Below are 25399 nucleotides of genomic sequence, written 5' to 3' on the forward strand. Positions count from 1 at the left end.
GGTGAAGGACTTTCAGAGGGCGAGTGGGATTGCGTCTCTCTATTACTTATTTTATTCCACTATTTCATGATAGTAAAAAATATATGTAAAAAAACATGCGAAAGTGTTTGAGAGAGAGAGAGCTAAACCGAGACAGAAAGAAGAGAGATGCAGCGAGAGAGAAGAGCGTGAGGATGTTTGTTTGGAACTTGTTAACTTTCCCCCTGGCCCGGCCCAAACAGAGAAAGGCACGGAACGTGAGGTTAACGGAGGACTAGTACAGAGAAAGGAGAGAGGGAATTTACCACAGCAGCTCAGGAGGGCGCTCATTACGATATTAAACAAGATTTAATAAGTGAGAGTGATTTGATGAGGTGATTATCCCGGTCCATTAATCAAGCAGGCTTCTGGCCTCACTGTAATATGGCCCATCTTTCCCCTCTACAGTCTACACCAAAGCCTCTTTAGATGCTGAGCTCCTTACTGTACCAACGCCGATGCAGAAACAACAAGAGGGGGAGGGGGAGAGGACATATCTCTCAACCCTGTGGGCACTTTGAACACCCACTCATCCTGCCACACACACACAGTCACACACGCACACGCACATCGCACACACACACACACACACACACACACACACACACACACACACACACACACACACACACACACACGCCTCCCCATCTCATGCGTCTGATAGATTGAACTCCTTAGCGTTTGGGTCAGAAAGTCTAAAGTCTAAAGCGGCGGAGACGTAAGAGGGTGATAACTGCTGTGATATTAACGAGAAAGCATCTGTCGGCATTAGGGATTTAGAGCTGAGGAGGGAACAGAAGGAGGCCGTGTGAATTCCACTGGATTGTTGGGTTCCAGCGTCATGGAGGGGACTTAAAATCCCCCCGTCTATATTATGCTCGTGTGCGCGCACGCGTGTGTGTTTGTCTGTGTGTCTGTGTGTGTGCGTGTGCGCACGCATCTGTGACACTACCACACTGGATTGTCAGATGTCACTAAATGCTTCTAAGGAAATTGAACTACAGTATAATGCTTTATATGATGGCATGTGTGATGCCGGTGGAAAGTAACTAAGTACATTTACTCAAGTACCGCAATTGTGAGGTACTTTACTTGAGTTTGTCAATTTTTATAAACATTTTACTTATACTCCACTACATCTCAGAGGCAAGTCGATGAACAGCAAGCGTGGGAGCACTTGCCGTAGCACTATATAGTATATATACAGTATATATTCCACTGTTAGGTTCCGAGCTATTGTATGATTCATTCATGACTATTTTTATGTATTTGATGTATTACCATGTTTTTGTTCTTGTTTAATGTACAGTAAATCGCTCTGGATTAAGAGTGTCTGCTAAATGCCTACATTGTAAACTGTGGGAGCTGCTCCACTGTGTGTGAACACCATGGAAAGACGCAGTAGCATGTAAGTAAGTCAATTGTTATAATGCAGTGTTCCTTTGAGACCAAATATCAAACCAGAAGATGAGATCAAACTTCGTCATCGCTTTCAAAGCTTTCTTTTATTGCCAAGCCACGGTTAAAAGGCAGACATTATTAATTATAAAAGATACTGTTGCTTCATTATCATTACACAGAGTATAGTATAGTATAGTATAGTATAGTATAGTATAGTATAGTATAGTATAGTATAGTATAGTATAGTATAGTATACTTAAAACAGCTCGACCATAACCTTACAATACAATGTAGGAGAAAAAAGTATGACGGAAACAGCCATCCCCAGAAACATTTGAAATGCTCAAGTGGAAGAAGATGACCTCAAAGCAGGCATGGGGACGAAGCTGGTTCCGGGAAACTGGCTGAGCGTATTAACACAATAAACACGGAAAATATAATACAAGAATGTTTTTTATCAACATAATCCAGAGAGATGAGAACAAACCAACCTGGAATATAATCCCAAGGAGGAGGTCCCCTGGTTATCTTTCATCAGTCTCTGTGAAAACACACACACACACACACACACACACACACACACACACACACACACACACACACACTCTATTTCTCATTTGCGTGTAATCAACAGATAATCTTTAAGAGGATGCTGTCACTTCAGCAGCTACATCTGCACCGAAATCTCCCCCTTGTTTTTTTCCTCAGCAGTGAGATGAATAATAAGCAAACTGGCTTAAGCACCCAATTTCTCCTCAACTTAAAGCTTTAGGGCTATAGGGGTCATACAGTGTGCTATAAGCATAATGAATAACCTTGTATAAAAATAAAATGCTTCTGCATCGTGATTCGTTGTGAGCTTGCATATCGCCTATTTTCGGCTTGCGATGCTCGTCGTACGAGTATAAAATAAGTGTTTAGTACATTGTCAAAAACAATGGCTCGATGAAAATAACACATTTTCGTATAAAAGTATAAATTAGGCTTTGAGGTTTACTCAAAGGGCAGATGCAGCATTTGGTCGCTGACAGTCTGGGGGCTGTAAGACAATGTCGCCTTGGTGAGTAACTTTCACTCTCTCCCTCTCTCTCTCTCTCTCTCTCTCTCTCTCTCTCGCTTTCCGTGTATCTAAGCAGCGTAATTTGAGTAAATGACAGGGGAACATCTGCTGTGCATAAGAGAGAGGCCAACACTTTAACATGCAGATGTCTCTCTCCATCTGCATTAATTCAATAATTACTGCAATAGAGGGAGGACGGGGGGGTATTTTTTTTTATAGCTTAAGACAATGTTATCTGTGCCAGTTGGAATTGGGAGGGTGAAACATAGGGAGGGAGAGAGAGAGAGAGAGAGAGCTGTATAGATGTGGTTTGGGGGAGAGGAGGGGTAGATTATTATACCATTTAGCCAGAGCAAGCTGTCACATTGCGGAGAATCCCACTAATTCCGCCGTGCCCTTGGAGCGTCACTGGCAGACTTTGAGTGACCGCTGATGCCTCAACGCCATCACACCACCACCACCACATGACCAATCCACTTCACTTCACCACACACAGACATACATACACACACGCACGCACAAACGCATGCACGCGCACACACACAGACACACACACACACACACACACACACACACACACACACACACACACACACACACAGACACTCACACACACACACGTAAAGAGTACTGCTATATCTATAAGTGAGTGTCCTCACAAGGATAGTAAGATTGATGCATGAAAATGCATGTAAATCCTTTTCGGATTATATCCGTATCATGTCCTTCTGACAGTGAACCTGCAAACATGAATAAAGTTATTACACCACACAACATTGAGCAAGCGGTGAGGGGGCATGGCGCAAGGGCAAATCACCAGTACGTTCCAGATGGAATTCAATTAAGGAGGGCTAATTCTCAAGAGACGTTTAAACACTATCCTGCTTCTTGAAAACAAGAAATGACTAGAAAAGTCATATCAGCTTGCATTCCATTCTCTTGCATATTGTACCTTAGTAGGGCTTTCTGTAGTGGCGTTTTCAGTCTCTAGTCATGGTGCGGCGAGGGAGGAGAGCGGGCTTAGTGTCCCATTGGCCGTGGGGCTTAGTGTCCCATTGGCCGTGGGGCTTAGTGTCCCATTGGCCGTATAGTCTCCCATTGGCTCTAGAGGCCAGCCAAGGAGAGTGTGCTACTGTACATACAGTAAGCCCCCCTCACTCCTCCAAAGTGTTGGCCCTGCACCTTCAGGGCCACATGGCAACAAGACTAGTGCAGAGTGATCAGATGGGCCCTGCAGGCTAGCCTTGGACAATGTAAGGAGGCTGCTGCATCTCATAGATGTTGCCTAAAATCTGATTTATCCAGCTGCAGTCGTTAGATTGAATGAAGGCCTTTGATCATCTAGATTAGAATGGCCTTTTTATGGCCAGCGCTTGGGGCGATGGCCTTCCGTGCCCCCTTTTATTGATATGATCAAGGTGTTATATAATAATCCAACAGCTGTGGTGCTGCTTGTGGGCAAGAACTGCTCCCCCTTTTTGCCATCAAGGCAGAGTTGACCCCTGAATCCATTACTGTTTGTGCTTTTTCTTGAGCAGCTGGTACAGACCATTCGTCAGTCACCCGTATTTTGTTCGCATTCTCTATGAATGGAACGCATCATCATGTTTCATATACATATGCAGACCACCTGATAACAATGCCATGCAATGTATATCCCACAAATACTGTCTATTTTTATCATTATGGTAAACCATCTGGGGTTAAAATAAATTGGCAGAAATCTGTTTGGTTACCACTGAACCAGGTGATGATCAAGGCACTTATCTGTCCTTCTATTCTGGTTGTCAAGAATTGTCCATATCTGGAATCACAAATATTCCCTTGATTAAAGCAGTAGTTGTCTCGAAGGTATGGCAGAGATACATTTTTTCCCTCTGTCCGAGTGTCTGTCTGTCCGTCCGTCTGTCTCTGAACAGTTAATCTCCGATACCGTTGGCCCGATCGAAGCAAAACTGAGAACCCCCCCGGATGCCACAGCAGAACCTCTTCCCCCAAATGTTCAGATCGGACTGTTATAGCACCACACATTTTTTTATATTCCGCCGGCGCCTACTACAGATTTTGTCCAGACATCATCCATGTGATCGAGACATATTCCATCCGGATTGGCTCAAATTGGCTTCCAAAGGAGCTCAAAATTGGCTTCCAAAAGAGCACTTTTTCTAGTTAAACATAATTTTGGTAACACGCTCAAGAAAATTGTTTCTGATTTAAATAGCCTGGTCCTCATAGCCAAATTAAATGCAAAATTCCTTTTCCTTTTGCCTCCTTCCTTTTGTGACGGCCCCTGGGGCTTTTGCCAGGGTTCTGTGTGCTGTATCCATAATTGTTTTGCAGGATGTTGGGTGGTGTTGGAAGTAATCAGAGGAAGGGGAGACACCTGGCCACTGTCTCCTCTTTGTATAAAACACCTGCCCTTTGCGTGGGTCTTCTCTTCATTCCTCTCTAGGCCACAGGAGAGGCAACAGAGAAGCATTTCTGATTGATTGCCTTTGTTAGTCTAATTGATTTAGAGTTGACTAGCTACTTTTGGGCAGCATGTTAACCTGCCTATTTGTGTTGGAAACTATTAGCTTTACATTTACTGTTCATCATTTGTTAATAAACACAAGACTTTTGCATATGTGTGTTTCCCCTTTAAGTGCTTTACATAGTCGAATGAATGGGCCACCTACCTTGCTTTAAATTGTTTTTGGGCCAAATGTCAGGGATGAATTATTGACCCAGTCCAGCCCTGGTGATTATCAGTCCCGAACGGAATCCGCGGCCACGTGTTCAGACAAGAACTCTGTGGAATTACAGCGGAGAACAGAGTGTGTACAAGCTCTGATAGTTGTGTATAATTTATCGTGTCCTAATCCTATGCTTCCATTTGGTGACAATTTGGCCGTTTACAGACACGACCAACAAACCGTGTTTTCCGTTGCAGATGATCATCCACTATAGGAATGAACATCATGAACGTACATGTAAGCCATTAAAAGAAAAATACTATGGAATTTTATACAGCTGGTGACAAATGATTCATTGATTACATCACTAGCAAAAGTCGCAAAACTGGGTGAATTCAATTAGAACTAGAAAAAGTGCCCCTCAGGGCACAGGTCTCCACCAGGGCAGGTCAGGTTGTGGCCTCCTGGTGGCGCTATAATAAGCCAATGTGAAAAGGGTGCCATTTCTTCTTAAGCCTTGGATGGCATTGGATGATTTGAGGCCAATGTGAAAAGGGTGGGATATATTCCTCCGCCTAGTAGGAACGTCTGTGAAAGATTTCACGTAAATTGCACAGAATTACAGAATGTGAGGACATTTTCTTGGTTTTCGCTTTTTAGGGACTGTTTTAGGCTTAGATTTAGACTTACCGGTATGTTAAGGGTAAAGGGCAAGACCACTTTATTAGAGGTTTGTATTGTATTCTGCCCTTGTTTGACTTATTTCACTCTGTTCAGTCTGTTGTGCAGTTTAATAGAGAATGAAGAAATAAAAATAAGGTCTCATAAACTTCCATTGTATCCGTAAACAGATCTCAAAGTGAACATGGTCGACCCTATTGTAAACAAGTGTAATGCTTTATGTTGTCGTCCACAGTTAACAGTCTTGTATTGAGTTGTGCTGGAAATGTACTGTAATTCTCCAAAACTGTTAATAAATTCTTTAATCAATCAATCAGGAAACCCAGTACGGAACGTTTTTCGTATTTTAAGATTGATTTATAAAGGTACTATTTTGTTTGGTTTGTACAAATACAGTCGTCTCCACGCTTCCTCATTCAGCGCGAGCAGGAGGGCGGGGCTGGGCTCTTCCGTCTCCCACAGCACAGAACTAACAATCCCATAGCCTGAAGTGATGTTCAGTTAGATTTCCAGGCTGCATTCCAATAATACGCTTCAGGAGTGGGTGTGCCGATTTGGCCCAATCAGGTTGTTTTTGTTTGTCATTTGGTCGTGTAAGCATACCTGCCAGATCTTCTTTCTACATAAAATTGTAAAAATAACACAAAGTTTTTATAAATAATTTCGTATAGTAGGCCTACTGGGTTTCCTATCCCTATTTTTATTTCTTAATTTGCTATTAAACTGCACAACGGAGTGAAATAAGTCATACATTGGACTAGTTTGAACATAACAAGGTAAGAAAACAATCCAATCCTCTAAAAAAGTAGTCTTGCCCTTTAAAATTAGGCATGTAGGCCTACACACCTACGGAGAGAGAATTTTAAAATCACCAGGGATTGGCAACCAGGGAAACGCAGACCAAGGTTATGGCATGTTTCTAAAAACAGACTTCACCTGAGTGAGTCTGTCCTATAATGACATTAAATGTCATTGTAAATTTGACAATGTACTGCAGGCCAATCATAGTTTGGCCAGCACCAACAATTGCAGTAAAACATAATGTACCAAAAGGTATGAGTTGACATTTTTACAGCGATAATTACCAAGAGGTGTCTCAAATTCACTGAAAGCATTTATAAAGCAATCTGATAAATCTGATTATAATGTCAATGAATGAATGAAAGAATCTGTCTGTCTGTGTGTGTGTCCGGTTGTAATGCAAGTAACTCGAGAACCGTTTGCCCCACCGACTTCAAATTCGACACACGCGTTCCACACCCCCACAGGGAGTGCAGTGCCTGATATCGAGTCAGTCGGACCCACGGTTGTCCAAAACCACCACAAAAGGCTCTGGTCAGGTTCTGCCAGTAGGCCTAATGAGCCCAAGTCCCCTCACCTCACCTGTGCAATTTCCAACCTCTGCCTCAGCCAATTGATTACCATGGCAACCCCACACCTGCCAATTGATTACTTAACCAGTCCACATTTTACAGTCAGTTTGCACTCTTCAGACACAGGCAGACAGACAGATACAAAGATCTCTATGTGGGACACAGACAGATAGTTAAAACGGGTGCTAAGACAATGGGTATTACTATTATTACTTAGGTTCCCAAGTTGCATCTTTCTCAAGTAGGCCGGTGGCCGACAGGCATGTACAGGTCTAGTCTATCTATAAATGCACCAAGTCTCTCTCTGTCTGTGTGTGTACGGTTGTAATACACGTAACTCGAAAACCGTTTGCCCCACCGACTTCAAATTCTACACACGCATTCCACACTACCGCAGGGAGTGCAGTGCCCAGTGTCAAGTCGGTCGGACCCACTCTAGGTCGTGAGCCTTCCATAGTTGCTTCCAGTCATCCTTCCATAAGTCCCTGACTTTCTTCAGAGCAGTGCCTCCGACTGCCTCGGACCCACGGTTGTCCAGAACCGCCCCAAAAAGGCCCAGGGTCCATATATGGAGCTGGCCTGTTCTGACATCATTCTGACGTCTGCATAGACTCCATATTTGGGCATGCCTGACAAAGAACTCCATATATTGGCATAAAAGGGACATAATATCTGGGTGGGGCATGCATTTCCAACTTGCATCGTTCCAAGTAGGCCAGTGCACTGCCCTCTACACGGGCACCACTGTAGAGGCTCCAACGGGCTGCGGGCACGGCTCTAGTTTTATTAAAAAACCAGGCATTGCTACAGACAACACAAGAATGAGTAACCTACCACTGGAACTCACATAGCCTACAACTCACAGAATTTTTTATACTCTCAAAGTTGTGTGACTGGTTGCTACCGAAGATGAGTCTAAGGCCTGCTCCACAAAAGAGCAGTGCACCCACAATCAATGACACATACATACATAAATGACACAAACCTCACTCATCCATGCCTGCTAAACATAGAGACAAAGGAAAGTATTTGTATACTTGGCAGGCTAACTTCCTTTGATTGCAGCAGTGTCGCTGTAGGAAACAATGCGCATGGACTATTTATACACCAAGGAGAAAGAGAATTCCTCTTAGAGGAAAGCTCAGAGGAGCCAGGCTATTTAGAGACTTACACTGTCCAATCCTCCATTTTAATTCAACTCTGAGAGTGTACAAAACAATATGCACACTCTCAGAGTTACAAGTAGCACTGAGGACTCTACTGTGCACTGACTGATTGGACAATGGAATGCTTTACTGTACTCTTCACCAGAACACTTGCACTAGCAGATATAAGGTTCCTTTAGAGCAGTAACCTTTGTGCAACAAGGAAAGGTAAATCCACATGCATTATTCCACATAAGGTAAAACCACATAAGGTAGCGAATCTAGCGATGCTTTCCTTGCTTCCTTGCCCATAGCTGTTAAACTGAAACATTACCTGACAGTTTCATTGTCGCATCTTTTGATGTGCCACTGTACGATACGTTCCTGAACATCATACCCAGGCAGACATTTCAATTTGATGGCAAATCTCTTCCCGAGCCGCAATTTACACAATGAGTGACCCGACACCCGAGGCAAAATGAATAAACAATATTGAAATTGAGGCCAGGTTTTCCGTCAAAACTATTCAGTCACTGCCTCATTCATACAGGTTGCTGCCGTTATTTGCAGTGAAAAATCAATCTTGCTCTGAATATTTGTAATATTCACATTTTGTGTAGATAAAGGCTACTCATTGGTAATGATACAAACAGCAGTTTAACAATACATTTGAATATCAATAAAAATGAAGTGAAATATATATATATTTGAATATACATATTCATATTGTTGGGCAACTTAATCCGATCGCATGGATAAAGAAAAGCCCCGGGTGTAAGGACCTTTACTGTACGTTCGTCTCTCCTGTCTGAAAAGTGCCCAGTCAGCCACTTCAACACTAGCATCGCTATTCCTGGCATGCCATAATAGGCCAACATTTAGCAAAAATAGGTGAAACATTTTGCAAAAATAGCATGCAGATCTGCTATTTTTAACGAACGAGATTTGACGCAAGGAGGGAACCAAGTATAGAGCCCTGGAGGACCCCGTTCACCGAAGTATAGGGTTTGAATGGTTAAAGAGCAACAAATCCCTGCTCGCTAAACCCACCCAAGCCCGACCTTCATTAGCATAGCTAACAAACTCCCTGAAAGAGCAACATCGGAGGGCGAGGACAATGGTGGAGTCTATTAAAGGGGGGAGAGGAGAGGAGGGGAGAGAGCTATTGTTCTGGTCTGATTTAGCCCCTCGGTGTCACCCTGCAACTGTTGTCACTTCTAAGTTTAGCCGGGCGTCCTAGAGGGGACAAGGAGAAGGAGGAGAAAGAGGTGGGGGGGATGAGGGGAGAAGAGATGAAGGAATGGTGAAGGGCCACGGAGGAGAGTGATGGAGTAGAGAGGCTGAGTGGAGGATGAAGGCTGTATGGTGGATAACAGTGACGTATATATTATGTACACAATTGGGGCACTATTACAAATGTAAGTAGAGGATGAATTGCCACACCAATAATTATTAACGATTTCATTGTGTTTTTTGGCATTGAACATTGGAACATATGAATACAATATTAATTTATGTTTGGTTTTTATGCTTCATATCACAAATTGCACAGGGAAGATATGACAAATACTATATTTTTATAGTTAATTTACTTCGTTTTTTAATATAGCTGATCTCATCTACAAGCTTACAACACGTCACGAGTGTTCATTTAACCACATGAACCCTATAGCTTCCCTATTCTGGGAATGAACATTTGATAGAGAGGGGAAAAGGAGCAGCCAAAGTAAAAGGGTCTATGACAGCCGTAGGTCTGAATCCCACAGAGAGTGACAGCGAGTAGCTATGAACAGTAGAGTAGATCATTATCAGAGACAAAATTACCGCTGTGAACCAAGACACGGCGAGAAACAAAAGAGGGAGACAGTCGTCGGAGGAGCAGATAGATTAGCCCAGCTGTTGGCTCATAAAGCGTCCGTGGGGTGAGGCGTTAAGCCCCCCAGTGAAAGCAGAGCTTAGGTGGGTGACACAGGGCAGCAGACCATGCTCGGTCCACTGTGGCCTCCGGCACAGGGCCCGAGCCAAAGCAAAGACACATGGATAAACAGTGGGAGATGAAGCTCCATGCCTGCAAAGCCCACAAGGCTAAGACGGCCGGCCAGGCAGGCAGGCAGGCAGGCGGGCAGGCGTCAACCACAGACCCCCCCCCCACTCACCCCTCAAGCCAGGAGTGGAGACAAGGCTTAAGGCTTGGCTCGATAGCAGCACTGACAAGTGAAGGGACTAAGGGAGTGGGTGGTAGACATTGTCTCAGTCAAGTCAATGAGTTCATCAGCAAGAATGTGGATTTATATACACTGGGGGTCGGCTCAAGGGAGTATGAAGAGAATTACATTGGTTCTTGGCATGCATAAACAGAATTTTGCCCGCGTGAACGTGCACGGACGCACGCATGCACACGCACGCACACGCGCGCACACACACACACACACACACACACAGTACACACACACACACACACAAACCTGAAAACGTACGTACATCAACACGCGACACAAAAGAAAGGCACCTTAATTGAGCAATTACAGTGGACCCACGTGCTGCCGCCCTGCACGCAAAAAATAAACTCTGAGCGCAATCCATCTCTCAAGCTGCGGCCTGACGCTGACCCCTGGTTAGTACTGCAAGTCCTCTCTGGGAGCTGCGGAACGCCGCACGATAACAAGGTCATGAGTGGGAGGTGAGTGCCCTCTCCAGCGCTACGGTAGGACCAGCAGCACCCACGGTCTTTAACCCGCTGGATTTCACACACTACCCTCATCCGTGACCTCGCCGCACAGAGGCATTAGCAGCTGCTATTTTATGAGCTTCCCAATGTGACAAAGCACAGTGTATATCCACCAGCCATATATTCATGAGTCATATTTTCAGAAGCAAAGTACGTATTTAGCTTGATCCGTGGAGGAGAAAGGAAGTGCATTATTGTGTTGGCATAGTGATAAGTCAACGGTGTCAAAGTCTTGTGGTAAGACTTATGTAAGGACTTATATCTATCTCCCATATCAAATAAGCGGTGCACTTTATAGTGTATAGGCGGCCCATAAATTGTTTATTTGACACAATGTTTGCATTTTGATGCTGGAACGCATTCATATTTAATTGAGTTTGTTTCTTTAATTGTAACCTTGTTGGTTAATAATTGTCTTAAAGGTGGTGGGGGGATGTTAAGTGAAACTGTTGCATAGTTTATCTCTGGTTGTCTGCTCGTCTTCTGATTGTAGGTTCAATGGCGCGCATGCCGCACACGCACGCACGCACACACACACACACACACACACACACACACACACACACGCGCGCGCGCGCGCGCACACGCACGCACACACGCACGTATGCATGCACGATGTCTAGCTGTTTCCATCTTTAAAAGCCCTGATCTTTAAACTGTAATTGGATCGGAAGTCAAACCTGCAACACGCTGTCAGGCTTAGCAGCCTAGGTGCCCGGACCGCTAGGCTAGCCCGGGCCACAATCTGACAATTTGAAGGAAGCACGAGCCGTATCTGTCAAGGTCAAGTGAGTATTATTTACATATTGAAGCTGTAAGGAGTTCTCACTTGTGACATCTGATAAATGTCAGCACTGCAAAACAATGTACTCCTCAGAACAAGCGATGATAATGCCAGTACAGTATCTGTTTAATACTTCCAACGACCCTGACTCTTATTCTGTCCATTTTGTCCTAACAGGGTTTCCTTGAGTACTAAATCTATTTAGGATTTATTGTTTCTTATTATTTCTCGTCACTGGAAATTATAATCCTTTCATCTAATCCCCCCCCCCTTCCTCCTCCCTCCCTTGGGCTCATATCATATTCATCAAGATCATCCTCTCTGAAAAAAACAAGAACTTTATGTCACCAGTCAGGGGGTTTCTTCCCAATCAAATCAGGTTCCTCTGATGCAATCAAGACGAGACACCAAAGACGGCGACATAATCTCCCCGGGACATGCCTGCCTTGCTTGTGTGTTATTAAAAACATGAGGAGAAACAAATCTTTAGATTGAAAGACTGGAAAAAATGGAATTATAATAAATCTGTACAGAAACTGGGGCAAGGTTGGATAAAGCCTTCAATATGGATGAGGGACAAATCTTCACACCACTGTTTGTGAGCATGTGATGTGTGCATAACACACAACTACGAAGGTGCTTCTATTTATTGCAGATGTGTGCTTGAACGTTTTTATTCAAAGATATTTGTATAGCCAAGATCAAGCTCCTGATGTCTGTGGCCTACGGTCAGGTGATTTTGGTCCCTGCCACTGCCACCCCCACTAGTAGCCCAGGACTACTAGTAGCCCAGGACTACTGTCCTGGGCCTTGGGGAGAGTGTAGAGTGGACAACCAGCCTCCCCCGATCTGGAGTCGCCAACTGCTTCTTTCAACCTGAAGGTGAGGAACTTGGGAGAGAGCGGTTCACTCAATCTACCCCAGCCGCGTCATTTCAAAGCCTATCCGGGTTGTGCAAGGACGAGCTGTGATTGGCCAGTCGATGTGATTGACAGCCGAAAACCTAACCCTAAACCTAACCTCAGAAATACTATGCCTGCCCAGGGGCATGGTTATAAGCACAACCCGGCTTGGATTTTGAATGTCGCACCCCAGCCCCCAACAGGTGCTGAACAGGTAACTAACCAATAGGAGTGCAAGCATACAATCACCTGCTGGGTTACCACCTGTGAACACTGCCAAATGTTTTTGTTGGAGTGCCTTAATTAGGCTCCATTTAGACTCCAGTCAAATCTGATTTATTTCTCAAATCTGATCTTTTGACCCGACCATTCACACTGCATTTGCAAGTGACCAGATCGGATCAGTCACATTTACACTGGAAGCCAAATCTCGACTTTTTTTAATAAATGGGACCATAATTCTCCAAAAAGAATATTATGACATGAGAAATGAGACTTTAAACTAGTGACTGGAAGCAGAAAGTATTCATGACCATGTTTATTAAGGTAATACAGTCTAGGTGAAGTTGGGCACAAATACATGGACCTCTATGGAGCTATGGGGTTTTTTTGGGCCCAATGACAGTGCCACAACAGGCCATTATATGAACTTTCAGGAAGTCAGGATTTCCTAATGGCTTCCCCCTGGGCGCAACCTACTGTAGCAGTCTTTATCTACTGGAGATGCGGTGTATGACATTGGATTTCTAAACAAATTAGTTCAATGCAAAATGCTGCATTCAAGTTTAGGAGACTTCGGGAAAAAAGCTATTCTCCTGAATGCTGCCTTCCGGCATGGCATGTAAAGGAGAGGAAGGCATTTGCATTTCTTTCACCATAAGTAAATGCATTCGTGGTCTGGAGAGGGCAGTTGTTTTACAGACGGGTATAAGGGCAGGGGCTGAAGCCTCCTTTGATGTACATCCCTGATGTCAGGGGTCATCCCCATGCTGACTTGTGGAAGTTGTGGTGGATATTTTTGTCAACTACACAGCAATGAGGTGAGTGACCCACTATGACTTCATGAACATTATGGTACACTTACAGCCAACATCCACTTGATGGCACACTAGATCAAAAAATGTGAACACCAGCAATGTATTTGTTGTTGGTCACAGATCAGCTTTTCTTTTCTTTTCTTTTCTTAGTAGTGTATCTTATGGCTATTAGATGTACACAAAACTTTCAAGTACACGAGTTACTGTACAAATAGAAATTCAAGTGTAAACATTTGAAATAAGGATCAATCCCAATCATGATTGAGTCAATTCATTAATTTGGGAGAATTACTGGGAAGGAAGCGTTATTCATTTGGACAAGATTTATATCGGAATAGATACGATTTTGGGAGATCACATTTTTTCCACAAGGAAACGGAAACTACAAAATATGTGATATTCTTGTTTTCTAAGGCGAGGAACAAAATGATCAATGACCAATTTTCCGCATTAATAATAATTGTGCATAAACTTAATTCTAAATGGGATTCTGTTAGTATACAGGTAGGCTTAGGCTACATACACACTGTATGAACTACTCTCCTCAGATGGCTGGATAAGTGGTTTCTTCTTGTGCATTCTGGGCCTTCACCACCAGATGACAACATTGGCCTACAATGGAAAGTATTTACACAGAATGGACACTTTAGTTTAGCCTGTGTGTACAGTAATAGAGAAACAAAATGAGTACACAGTCATGTGCTGTATGACTGTGTGAGCACATAAAATTGTGTTGTAGTGTAAAATATAAATAGTTTTATGGCATAATAATGTACCAGATAGGCTCAAGTTTGATTGAAAATTACAATTAAAATTGTAATTAAATATTGTGTAGGAATGTAGAATAAATCTACAATGAAAATGCAATTACATAGAACTCTTCTGCCAAGGGAAACTGACATTTTTTACACCGAATATGTACAAATGTGTATGAATATACATTGTCAATACAAATGTTAATCAATCAAATATTTTGTCCTAACATGATTTAGTACTAAATCTACTTAGGATAGGATATATTCAGAAATAGCTAAATTTGCAAATCTACAAGCTCGAAACATGTGCAATGCATTGTGAGCTTGTAGTTCAACTAATCTCACAGAATGTTCATCCCAGTTTCAGAATAGGTACGCTAGGGTTCATGTGCTTAAGTGGTATGCAGATAAGTGGGCACATTTTTTAAAACTAGGCACTGTAAAGAAATTTGGATCCTTTAGTCTTCTCCAGTGCCCACTCTGCTTTAGTGGATTATCAGATGCGGAAGGGAAAACTGTCCGTAACAAACTGGGTAGTGTGAGACTTTTGGGAACAAAAGATGCAATTACTGGGGGTGAGGCCTTACTAACTTTTAACTAAATCCTGCCTTTGATGGCCTGTATGACCCTGGTCTAGCTTTCTCATGATACATTTTAAAGGCAGATCAAACCTTGGGCCGATATTTGTAGTTAGTTGTAGGCTACGTCGTGTACAGGTAACACAGGCTAACGCAGGTTATGTCCGAGTGTCTCAGGTCTTCTGTGTGTCGCAAGCTCGCAATTCATTTTCAATGGGAGTCACATGGTTTGATGACACAACCTTGTTGCTTGGCTGTCTTCTGCCCTCCCCCCCACCATGCAACAAGGTTGTGTCAAACCTGCACGTGACTCCCATTGCAAATGAATTGCGAGCTTGTGACACACCGAAGACACATGAGACCCCAAGGAGACAGCTGTGTCTCGGGTGTGAATGGCCCCAGTAGGCCTACAGGAAAACCAACATATTTCTACAGTTGGCACAGCAGCACACCAGCACCAGTTTGATTGATTGATTGAAAATGTTATTTCACAGAATGTACTTTTAGGACGAAATCAGGGTCCTCTATTTTCAATTCACTTCAATGAAAAACAGGAAATCATCCTACTATAAATGCTTTGACTTATTTTTTACGGGGGCTATACGCTTGGCCTTACTCCTACATACAACTCACCTTACCCCTGCTCAGAGCCGTAGTAAGACAACTCCGTTCACTTCATGGGAAGTTTGTGGAATGCATTCGAGTCTCTGTGCTCGTGCGAGTACATGAACCATGTGACAAGGCTGTTTTTTGCCCCCTCAATGTCATAACTCTGTCTTACTCTATGGCTCTGCCCATCCTCATTTTGGTAGTTTGGGATGGCTTAGGTAGGGTATCTACAAGATTCGTTACACGAGAAAGACACCCATGTTGTTATGTAGCAACAACACCAGAGGGAGTTCCACTATATTCAACCCAGATTCGGCTCAAACAAGCGGTTAAATTAATTTTGCTATAGGCTATGCCACAAAAATGTGAAAGCCTGCCAACAGTCGTAATGGAATGTAGCACTTGACTGCAATTTGAAACTGGCCTGAGTAAGAATAAATAAAAGCCCCCCCACCTTCCTGTAGGCTAGGTCTACTGTATTCTTTCTTTTGATGTCTAGTATTGATATGATGTTTTTTGCATAGTACTGTAGGCCTATAATGTATGTCATTAAATGTTCTGATGAATTGAAAATGGACGACCCCAATGTAATCAAGTCTTAGTGCTTTTCTGGGTTTCATCCTCTTAGCAGACCTTGTATTGAACTGTGCTTTCCTCGAACTGTGCTTACTCTACAAACTGTTAATACCATTTTCAATCAATCAATCAATCAATCAATCAATCACAACTGGTCATTATCTAAACCAAAGATTGGAGTCCTGTTCGTGTTGACTTGATTGATTGAAATATTTATTAACAGTTTTCAGAATGGGTACATTTCATATGAAAGCATGTCGTGCTGAATTAACTTAGTAAAAAACACAATTTGCTTTAAAAATAAATGGGGCGGGGGTAAGCTTATAGCTGACACAGAGTCGTTTGGTATTCGGCCCATTCAGTTAGCTACTATGAAAGTCGGTGCCTAGAATTTGGAATTCGGAGATGACCTAATTTAAGGACAGGCCTGTAGGCCACCTGGCCACCACTTACACATTGCTCTGCTGCTATTGCACATGGTTACGTAACAGTTGCAAACCTTCTGCCAAAAGCACATTGGATATGATCTACTGGCAGGGCGGATCCTGGCACCCCCTTAATGACCCCCTTGGTGATTGTAGCGACGGGGCACGTCGTTTGTCACATGCAGATGCTGTGAACCGTAACTTGGACCCCGGTGACGTGACGAACCTTAAAGGGTAGAAGGGGAACCACAATCTATCTTCGCTTACCTTGTGGGAATAAAGCAGCTTCGAAGGGCCCATTGGAACTTGAAAGACCTTGGAAGCACAATGAAGGAACAAATCGAGGGAATCGAGTTGTTTGAGTGTCCTGCTAAAGGACGAGGTCTTCGGGTGACCAAACCATTCAAAGTTGGCGAACTTCTCTTCTCCACCCCGCCGTACTCTTTCGCCCTCTCAGTTGAAGAGAGGGAAAATTACTGCGACTTCTGCTTTGCTAAGTATGTATTTATGCGGCGTGCATAATTATTCTACCTTGTTAATTCCTTTCCATGATGTGCATTAATAGGCGTATTGTAGCAATTTGTAGGAGGAGGAGGCTACGCACCCGAATCATTTAGTAGCCTACTCAGTCCAGTCTTTACGCATGCGTATTGCTATTGCGTAATGGGAACATCAATTAGACAATTAGACCACTACCACCCTTATTTTCAGTTCGTTTGAATGATTCAGTTCCTGACATTTATATGTTCAGCAAACACACAGCATTCAATACGGACTACACTGCTTCACTGTCAGTTCATCTGAGTGATTCTTAAATAGACGCAACCCGCATACTGCATTCCAAAAACTAAAATGTCATGCGGAGTCTAATTAGGAGAGTATCCTATTCGTATACGTGGCTCATCTTTCGCTGTGTCAGTGCACGAGTGCAGTCACTGCATCACGGTGGAAAGTGGTGATGCGAGCTGTGGACAGCGTAGGTCAGTGTCTCACCTAGTATCTCACCTTATATTAGTAATTTATCTCACCTATCATTATCAATCAATGGTCTGATATAAACGTGATGATAACGTCCCATTCAATGCATACCGCTCAGTCTAGCAAATAGCAATGCCTTGAATGGTATGGGCCTTTACATAAAAAGGCCCTCAAACGTTTAGTCTATATAACGTCCGTTTTTTTTCTTTTAAAAACTATATAGCCTACTTTAGTAAACAGAAAATGTATTTTCAGGTTGGTACACTGCAGTACACACATCAATTGAATCCAATCAGGAGAGAGAAAATAGGGCCTACAGGATAAACAAGTGAACTTTCTAGAAGTGATGACTGATAAAACTTGTAAGTTCTCTATAAAATAAATTAAGCTGATAAGTGGGTAGGCCGATACTCTTTCCTGATTGCTTGAAAATGTTCTTTTTATTGAAGAGCTGAAAAGAGAGGGGCCAGTATTGAACAAATAAAATACTACACTGCCTATAGCTCTGGTCCATATAGCTCTAATCCTCCAAAATCACAAAGGCTAATTTGACCTTTGGCATACACAAATAAGTGTGTCCAAAATCGTATAGTTACCGGTACTGCACTTTGGCTTTGTAGGGCAGTAGACCTACTATAGTAATCTGCATAATATCTTTTACTGTTATCTGATGTCCACATTTTCTTTTTTTAATTCAAAATTACTATCCTTTTTCTGTCAGGGTTGGTATGATACTTTCAGAAAAAAAGATGTCTTCATCTACTCCCTTTTTGAACAGGTTTTTTTTTGAAGAACACACACCATTTACTGTACAGTGTGTGTACAAGTGTATATTGTGTTTCTGGAGTATAATCCCTTGGTAAGGTCCTGCTTTGTAGTAGCCTACAGGTGCATGGTTTCTCCTGAGAACACTTGTTTATATCGATCACAGTAGAAATCAAAAACAGTTTGCTGGGTGCACAGGCTCACAAAGATTCACAATAAGAAAATAAAAATCCTTCTGGTGCTTTTTATTCATGGATGCATGGACAGACGGCATACGCGTTTCGGTGTCAAGCTTATTTCACACTTGATATTATCGACACAGATCACATACCTATAGGATATACAATACAATTCAGACTACTAATTTAAACCTAATGGTTAGTGATGTACATCACTAACCATTTAATATATTTAATTTAAACAAATGGCTATGTAAGATAACTTGCAAGTTAATGCAACAAAGACTTTACAAGTTGATGACTGACATTGTAAATACTGTAGTGTACACTGACTGACATTGCATTTGTAATTACTGAAGCTGAGCTGCATAATCAGGTATAGAAATTATGCAATTTGACTATGTTAACGCTCTTTGAAATGCTCTTCTTTTGCAAGAATCTGCTGAGATCTTGAGATCTGACTGAGATCTTTGAACAAGCTCTGAGAATTATCATTCCCCATGAATCAGCTGTGGTCCTGAGGATCCAGCTAAACACATTTTGGACAGGCAACAAACTTTTCAAGACTGCTCCAGGATTTGACTTGACTGCACAAAGCACAGTGGAAGCAACCCACCTCAAAACTGCGTTTAGAGCTGTTCTGATGTCCCTATGGCCTATACTATACCAGTAAGATGCCCTGGGGGCGAGAAGCGACGTTGCATGCATGGCACGCAACCGCCTGGGTGACAGCAGACTGCTGGGCGAGCGCTGGCACGTTGGCATTGGGGGTCAAATCAACATATGGAGTGAATTGTGTACTGGCCATATATGGAGCGTGTCTTGAGTGTACAGGGTTTGATGAGGTCAGATCAACATATGGAATGTCAGAACAGGAAGGACGGGTGGGGTAGGATCAACATATGGAGTGTCAGAACAGGTCAGCTCCATGTATGGAGATCTAAGGGTTTGAGGTTTGAGGTCAGATGCAAAGTAACTGGCTGGCTCTATATATGCAGATCTAGGTGATGATCAGTCTTCTTCATGTATGGTTATCCAGGGTTAGATGAGGTCAGTGTCGTGAATCGTGATCTTCATATATGGAGATGGCCATATATGGTAGCGTGTCGTCACTGTGTGTGTGTGTGTGTGTGTGTGTGTGTGTGTGTGTGTGTGTGTGTGTGTGTGTGTAAACAATTCATCCAAGAGTATATGTATGTAAACACATGTTGTAACATTCTGCTCATTAAAACCTAATTTCTGTTTATTCACAGGACACAGCGCTTGGCTAAATGTGGAAAGTGCAAGAAAGCCTTCTATTGCAATGTCAACTGCCAGGTAAGAAACAAGTGGACGAGGAGGAAGAGGAGAAGGGGATTAATGACTGCAGGAATTTTAAGTTGTAAGCCATACAAGTACAGCCCACAGTAGAGCCCACCCCACATAGACATGCAAAGATCTGATTGAGCTGGAGAAGAGATTCCGTATTGTCCCGAATATAAGACGACTCTGATTATAACACGACGCCCATTTTTCAAGACTGGAAAAAAAAAACTTGGAAAAATAACATTGAATGTCAAATAGTCAAGCTCCCTATAATACTGTTTTTTTAGGATATTATATCTTATATTCAGGCCAATAGGGTTGTGTAACCTACCAGAAGAGGTGCACTGGAGGACACAGGGCAGTCAAGGTCAGGACCACTGTACAGTATACTGGGAGCTTAGCATTGTGTTAAGGGGCATACATGTACATAGCATAGCTTAGACGCCCTATAGACCAACTGTTAAGCAGTATTTGTGTGGGTGAGTTTAATTTTGGTTCGACTTTGTGCCAGGTAGGTTAATTTCATGTTTGTACACAGACATGCATAAATGAAAGACATCCACATGAAAGACATGACCGTTGGGCACTGGCCTACTTCGAACGATGCAAGTTGAAAATGAATGCCCCATCCAGTTATTATGTCTGTTATTATGTCTGTGTCCCTTTTATGCCCATATATGGAGTTCTTTGTCAGCCATGCCCAAATATGGATTCTATGCAGGTGTCCGAACATCATTGTGATGTCAGAATTTCATTGTGATGTCAGAACAGGCCAGTTGAGTTGGGTGATCAGGTCCAGAGCCCGGGCTGAGGCTTTTGTGCTGGTTCTGGACAATGGTGTATCCGATGGACTCGACACAGGGCACTGCACTCCATGTGGTGGTGTGGAATGTGTGTCACACAGTGGGGCAAACAGTTCACGAGTTACGTGGATTACAGACATTACATTACAGTACATGGTGGTGCATTATTATTAGGACTAGAGTGGTGCCCATTGGAGCCTCTACAGCGGTGCTCGTTCAAATTTAAATTGGTCGTGCAAACGGTTCTCGGGTTACGTGGATTTCAGATGTACGTACACACAGAGACTTGGTGCATTTATAGTTAGATAACCGGCTTTAGCTGCCTGCTGTGAAAAAAGTCAGTTTATGTCTCAAGCATCATGTTGCAAACTTATTTGTGTGTGTGTGTGTGTGTGTGTGTGTGTGTGTGTGTGTGTGTGTGTGTGTGTGTGTGTGTGTGTGTGTGTGTGTGTGTGTGTGTGTGTGTGTGTGTGTGTGTGTGTGTGTGTGTGTGTGTGTGTGTGTGTCAGAAAGGGGATTGGGCTATGCACAAGCTGGAGTGCTCAGCAATGAATGCGTATGGTCCGAAATGGTGTCCATCAGAGTCAGTCCGCCTGGTGGCCAGGATCCTTGCCAAAAGGGTAAGTGGGGGGTCTTTCTTGATAATTTCTTTCGAACACTGTTCCTAATTATGAAATACGAGTTGTTAGGTCTATTGTAGACTCCCCCGCTTCCGATTTTGTCTTTAGTCACGGTTATCATCAAATCAACATTCCACCCAATTTGCCTCTCGAGGCACCGCCCAATTCCCTGTGTAGAACGGATGTCGGCCTGTTCACTCTCCTTTGGCCATCCACTTCCAGTGGTGCTCCGTTGTTTACATTCCTGATAACAACAAATCTACATGTTGTAGTCAAAATTAAGAAGCTAGGTGGGGGCCACATATGTTTATAAACAAATCACAAATGTTTATAAACAAATCCCAAATGTTTATAAACAAATCCCAAATGTTTATAAACAAATACCAAAATGTTTATAAACAAATCCCAAATCCCATGAGACTTGGTCCTACCCCCCCGACCATGAGACTTACTACAGGTCAACTGGTAGTGGTCCTACCCCCCCCCCCCCCCCCCATGAGACTTACAAATCCCAAATGTTTATAAACAAATCACAAATGTTTGTAAACAAATCCCAAATGTTTATAAACAAATCCCAAATGTTTATAAACAAATCCCAAAATGTTTATAAACAAATCACAAATGTTTATAAACAAATCACAAATGTTTATAAACAAATACCAAAATGTTTATTTAACAAATCCCAAATCCCTTGGTCCTACCCCCCGACCATGAGACTTACTACAGGTCAACTGGTAGTGGTCCTACCCCCCCCATGAGACTTACAAATCCCAAATGTTTATAAACAAATCCCAAATGTTTGTAAACAAATCCCAGATGTTTATAAACAAATCCCAAAATGTTTATAAATAAATCACAAATGTTTATAAACAAATCACAAATGTTTATAAACAAATACCAAAATGTTTATAAACAAATCCCAAATCCCTTGGTCCTACCCCCCCGACCAATAGTTACCGACAGATTCAACTGCAGAGCTCTGAATCTATAAATCAGGGATGGATTTAAATTCTGGACAAATTGAAAGAATGGACTCCATAACTTCTAAAACGTATTGGAGGAGCCACTTAATCAGAGCCTAATATTTTCTAGTTTTAGAGAGTAGAGAGTTAGTGTGTTTACTACTGCAGTAGCTGATGACGTCTAGTATAGAGGGAAATTATTGGTAAATAACAAAAAAATATAAATTAATTGTTTTGCTTGTAAACACAGGGAAAGTTTCATACTATGCTTTAAGTTCTGATTTTGGGGACAGAAAGCAGACCTGTCCCAGTTGACCTGAGAGGTCTGTTTGGATGGTTCATGACAGCACAATATTTATAATAGTATAGTATAATATAATAATAATATATACAATAATATATAATAGATAGGAAATTGTGGAGGGCAGCGATCCAGGAATCCCGAGTTGTGTTGGCTAAACCTCACTCTCGCATGCAATAACTAACATGATAGCACAAGATCAGAAATGTATTTTGGCCTCAGTGCTTTAAAAACCATGAAACCATTTTTGATATCAGTTATTTGACAATTCTCTAAATTCTTAAGTTCTCATTAACGTGAATGATGTGGTGGGTATAAGTACAGGTACCTTACAACTAGTGCAAAATTAATACCGGAGCTTGCTGGAGCCGAGCTCCTGCGCATCTGCGGTATCTATAGAAGGCGTACCACCACCCCAAATGCACATACAATATGTCTGTATTATTAGTTTAGTTTAATTTTCAAGTCAACTAGGCTTCTTCCTGGTCATAGCTACTTCTATTTCCAGTATCGCTTCCCAAATAAAACATGGGTTGAATGATCACATTGATCACATGCAAGTACCAAAGAAAAACGTATTATTGTTATTATTATTTTAAAATGCACCCGCTTTGAGAGGAAATAGGTGCCTATGAGACATCGGCAAGCCTGTGTTACGGCGGTGTGTAACTAAAACAAGTCTCAATCTCTCTTGGCGACTTTTGGTGGGCGGCCCGCCGACCCTGTCATATTGAATTGATTTGTACTAACTGCTGTATACAGACCTTTGTGCATTCTTTTTATTTCTTAATAAAGATAAGTGTTGCCCAAGCTTAATTTTTTGCTAATTATTTTTTCTACAGAAGACACTGCAGAAAGAAAGATGTGCATCTGAGAAGCTTACTCTGGTTGGAGAGCTGCAATCACGTAAGGGATCATCATTCAACAGAAACGCACAAACATGCCCACACATTTGCCATAACATCGGTATAATTTAATTGAATTAATTTGTAACTAAGAGAGATGAAAAATGTAGCCAAATTGACCCTTACTGGTCCATTCGGTTCCATTTATACCTGTACACTCAGAGTGTAATTAACAAACCTTTTTTTACCGTATTCAGAGGGGTGGGCAATTTTTTCTTTGCTAATAGCATAGAATAAGTCAATAATTTAATAATGAAACCAAACAAAAATTAGTCAATAATAATATAATATGAATAATAAAGGTAAGATAACTGACTATCTGGGGAAAATGTTTTATTACTGTATATTTCCAAATAACAGCCCTTACTCAAATAACCGCCCACTTCCTAATAACAGTCCAGGTTCTGAACACCACCACAAAGTCCTGGTGGCATCCTGCAAAAAGTTGAGATTTAACTTGTGCCATACTCAGACAATCCTCAACCCATTGTTATAATTCCAAGTGGTCTACTTCGTGAAGTGTATATTTTCATTGGGTGTATAAGGCGCGATTCATACTCCTGTTTTAGAGCCGAATAAAAGTCGGTTCGGCTCTGTAGAGCTATACATCGTGACGTCATTTGAGGTTCGGGGGGGCAGGTACCGTCCTAAAGTCGGTGCTACTGAAAATTTAAGTAAGAGAGTGGCGACACTAGCGTGAGTCCCATTGTAACAATGGAATGCGGAATTCCATTTCATTCTATCTCAATGGGATAGTTCAAATGTTTGGAACTATAGACCATAGCACCCCGCTTTGCAGCGGTGAGCTTGTTAGGCCTACACTCAATTAGGGATTTCCCCAGCGGTTAATTAATAGTTGAAAATGAATTCATTAAAAAACTGTGCACATGTATTTTTGATCTATAAGTCCAAACCTCACTTGAAAGAATATATTAAAGAGTATATGACAGCCTTTTAAAATGTTTATAGTAATATAATTTTACCCAACATGCCAGTCTGTTTGCGTGAATCTGGGTCAAATCAATTAAGCAGCAGGAGCTGCCTATAAGCTCCCCTATTCTCAATGTTAAATCAAAAAGACAAAAGACTTTTCCTGCTATGTATGTTTATCATACCTTTTTATTTTGCACTAAAAAACATGCTCCACAGGAACTGTAACCAAATAATGGCCCGGTGCAGACAAGTGCAAAAATAGATAACGGCCTACTGCAAATAGCGGCCTGGGTCCTTATAAACAAATCGATTTAGCATATTAACAGCCCGGGCTACTATTTGGAAAATTAGGGTATGCACATAAAATAATGGTTATCTTCGATCAATTGACCTCCTCTATCCCAGTCTAATCACCAATCAGGTAGATAAACAAAAGTGGAAGTTGCCCACCCCTGGTATAGGCCTACATCATGAGGAGCAGCACAGTGGTAATGTTAATATATATTTGGGGGTGGGAAATATGTTGTGCTCCCATACAAGAATTGTGTTGTTTCCAATATTCAAAAGATTTCTTGAAAATAAGATTCACCCTTTTCAAGCTGATGTATCTAGGTTTAAAGTGGTTGAACCCCTTCATGGACCCCTGGGGGTCTCCAGACCGCACTTTGAGAACCACTGGGTCTGGCAGTAGTGAAGCATTCCACACCATCTATTTATACATAGTGATAGTGTGTCAGCCTCTGAATAATCCTTTCCCAGTTCCATTCATCTTGCAGGAGACAGAGGTTATAGAGGGTATGCGCATACATAATATAAAGTGAGTGGCAAATCGAGTGGTAAAGTGAGTTTAACATTGTTTAACGTCGTTTCATACAATCAAATAGGACTTTTCTGTTTGGAT

At 42.2% G+C, this 25399-nt stretch overlaps 1 protein-coding gene across 1 annotated transcript in view; it reads left to right on the top strand.

The window, feature by feature from the left end:
* Positions 1-16908: 16908 nt before the first annotated feature.
* LOC308334339 (N-lysine methyltransferase SMYD2-B-like) overlaps positions 16909-25399 on the top strand; it is a 17240-nt gene continuing 8749 nt past the window's right edge. Inside the window, exons 1-4 of the mRNA XM_080791048.1 lie at positions 16909-17244; positions 19923-19986; positions 21287-21397; positions 23503-23566. Coding sequence (XP_080647174.1) covers positions 17075-17244; positions 19923-19986; positions 21287-21397; positions 23503-23566 — 409 coding nt within the window. The 5' untranslated portion in view covers positions 16909-17074. The remainder of the gene's footprint in view (positions 17245-19922; positions 19987-21286; positions 21398-23502; positions 23567-25399) is intronic.

Source organism: Protomyctophum bolini (genome assembly GCF_963924005.1).
Source record: "Protomyctophum bolini genome assembly, chromosome: 19".
NCBI classification, from domain to species: domain Eukaryota; kingdom Metazoa; phylum Chordata; class Actinopteri; order Myctophiformes; family Myctophidae; genus Protomyctophum; species Protomyctophum bolini.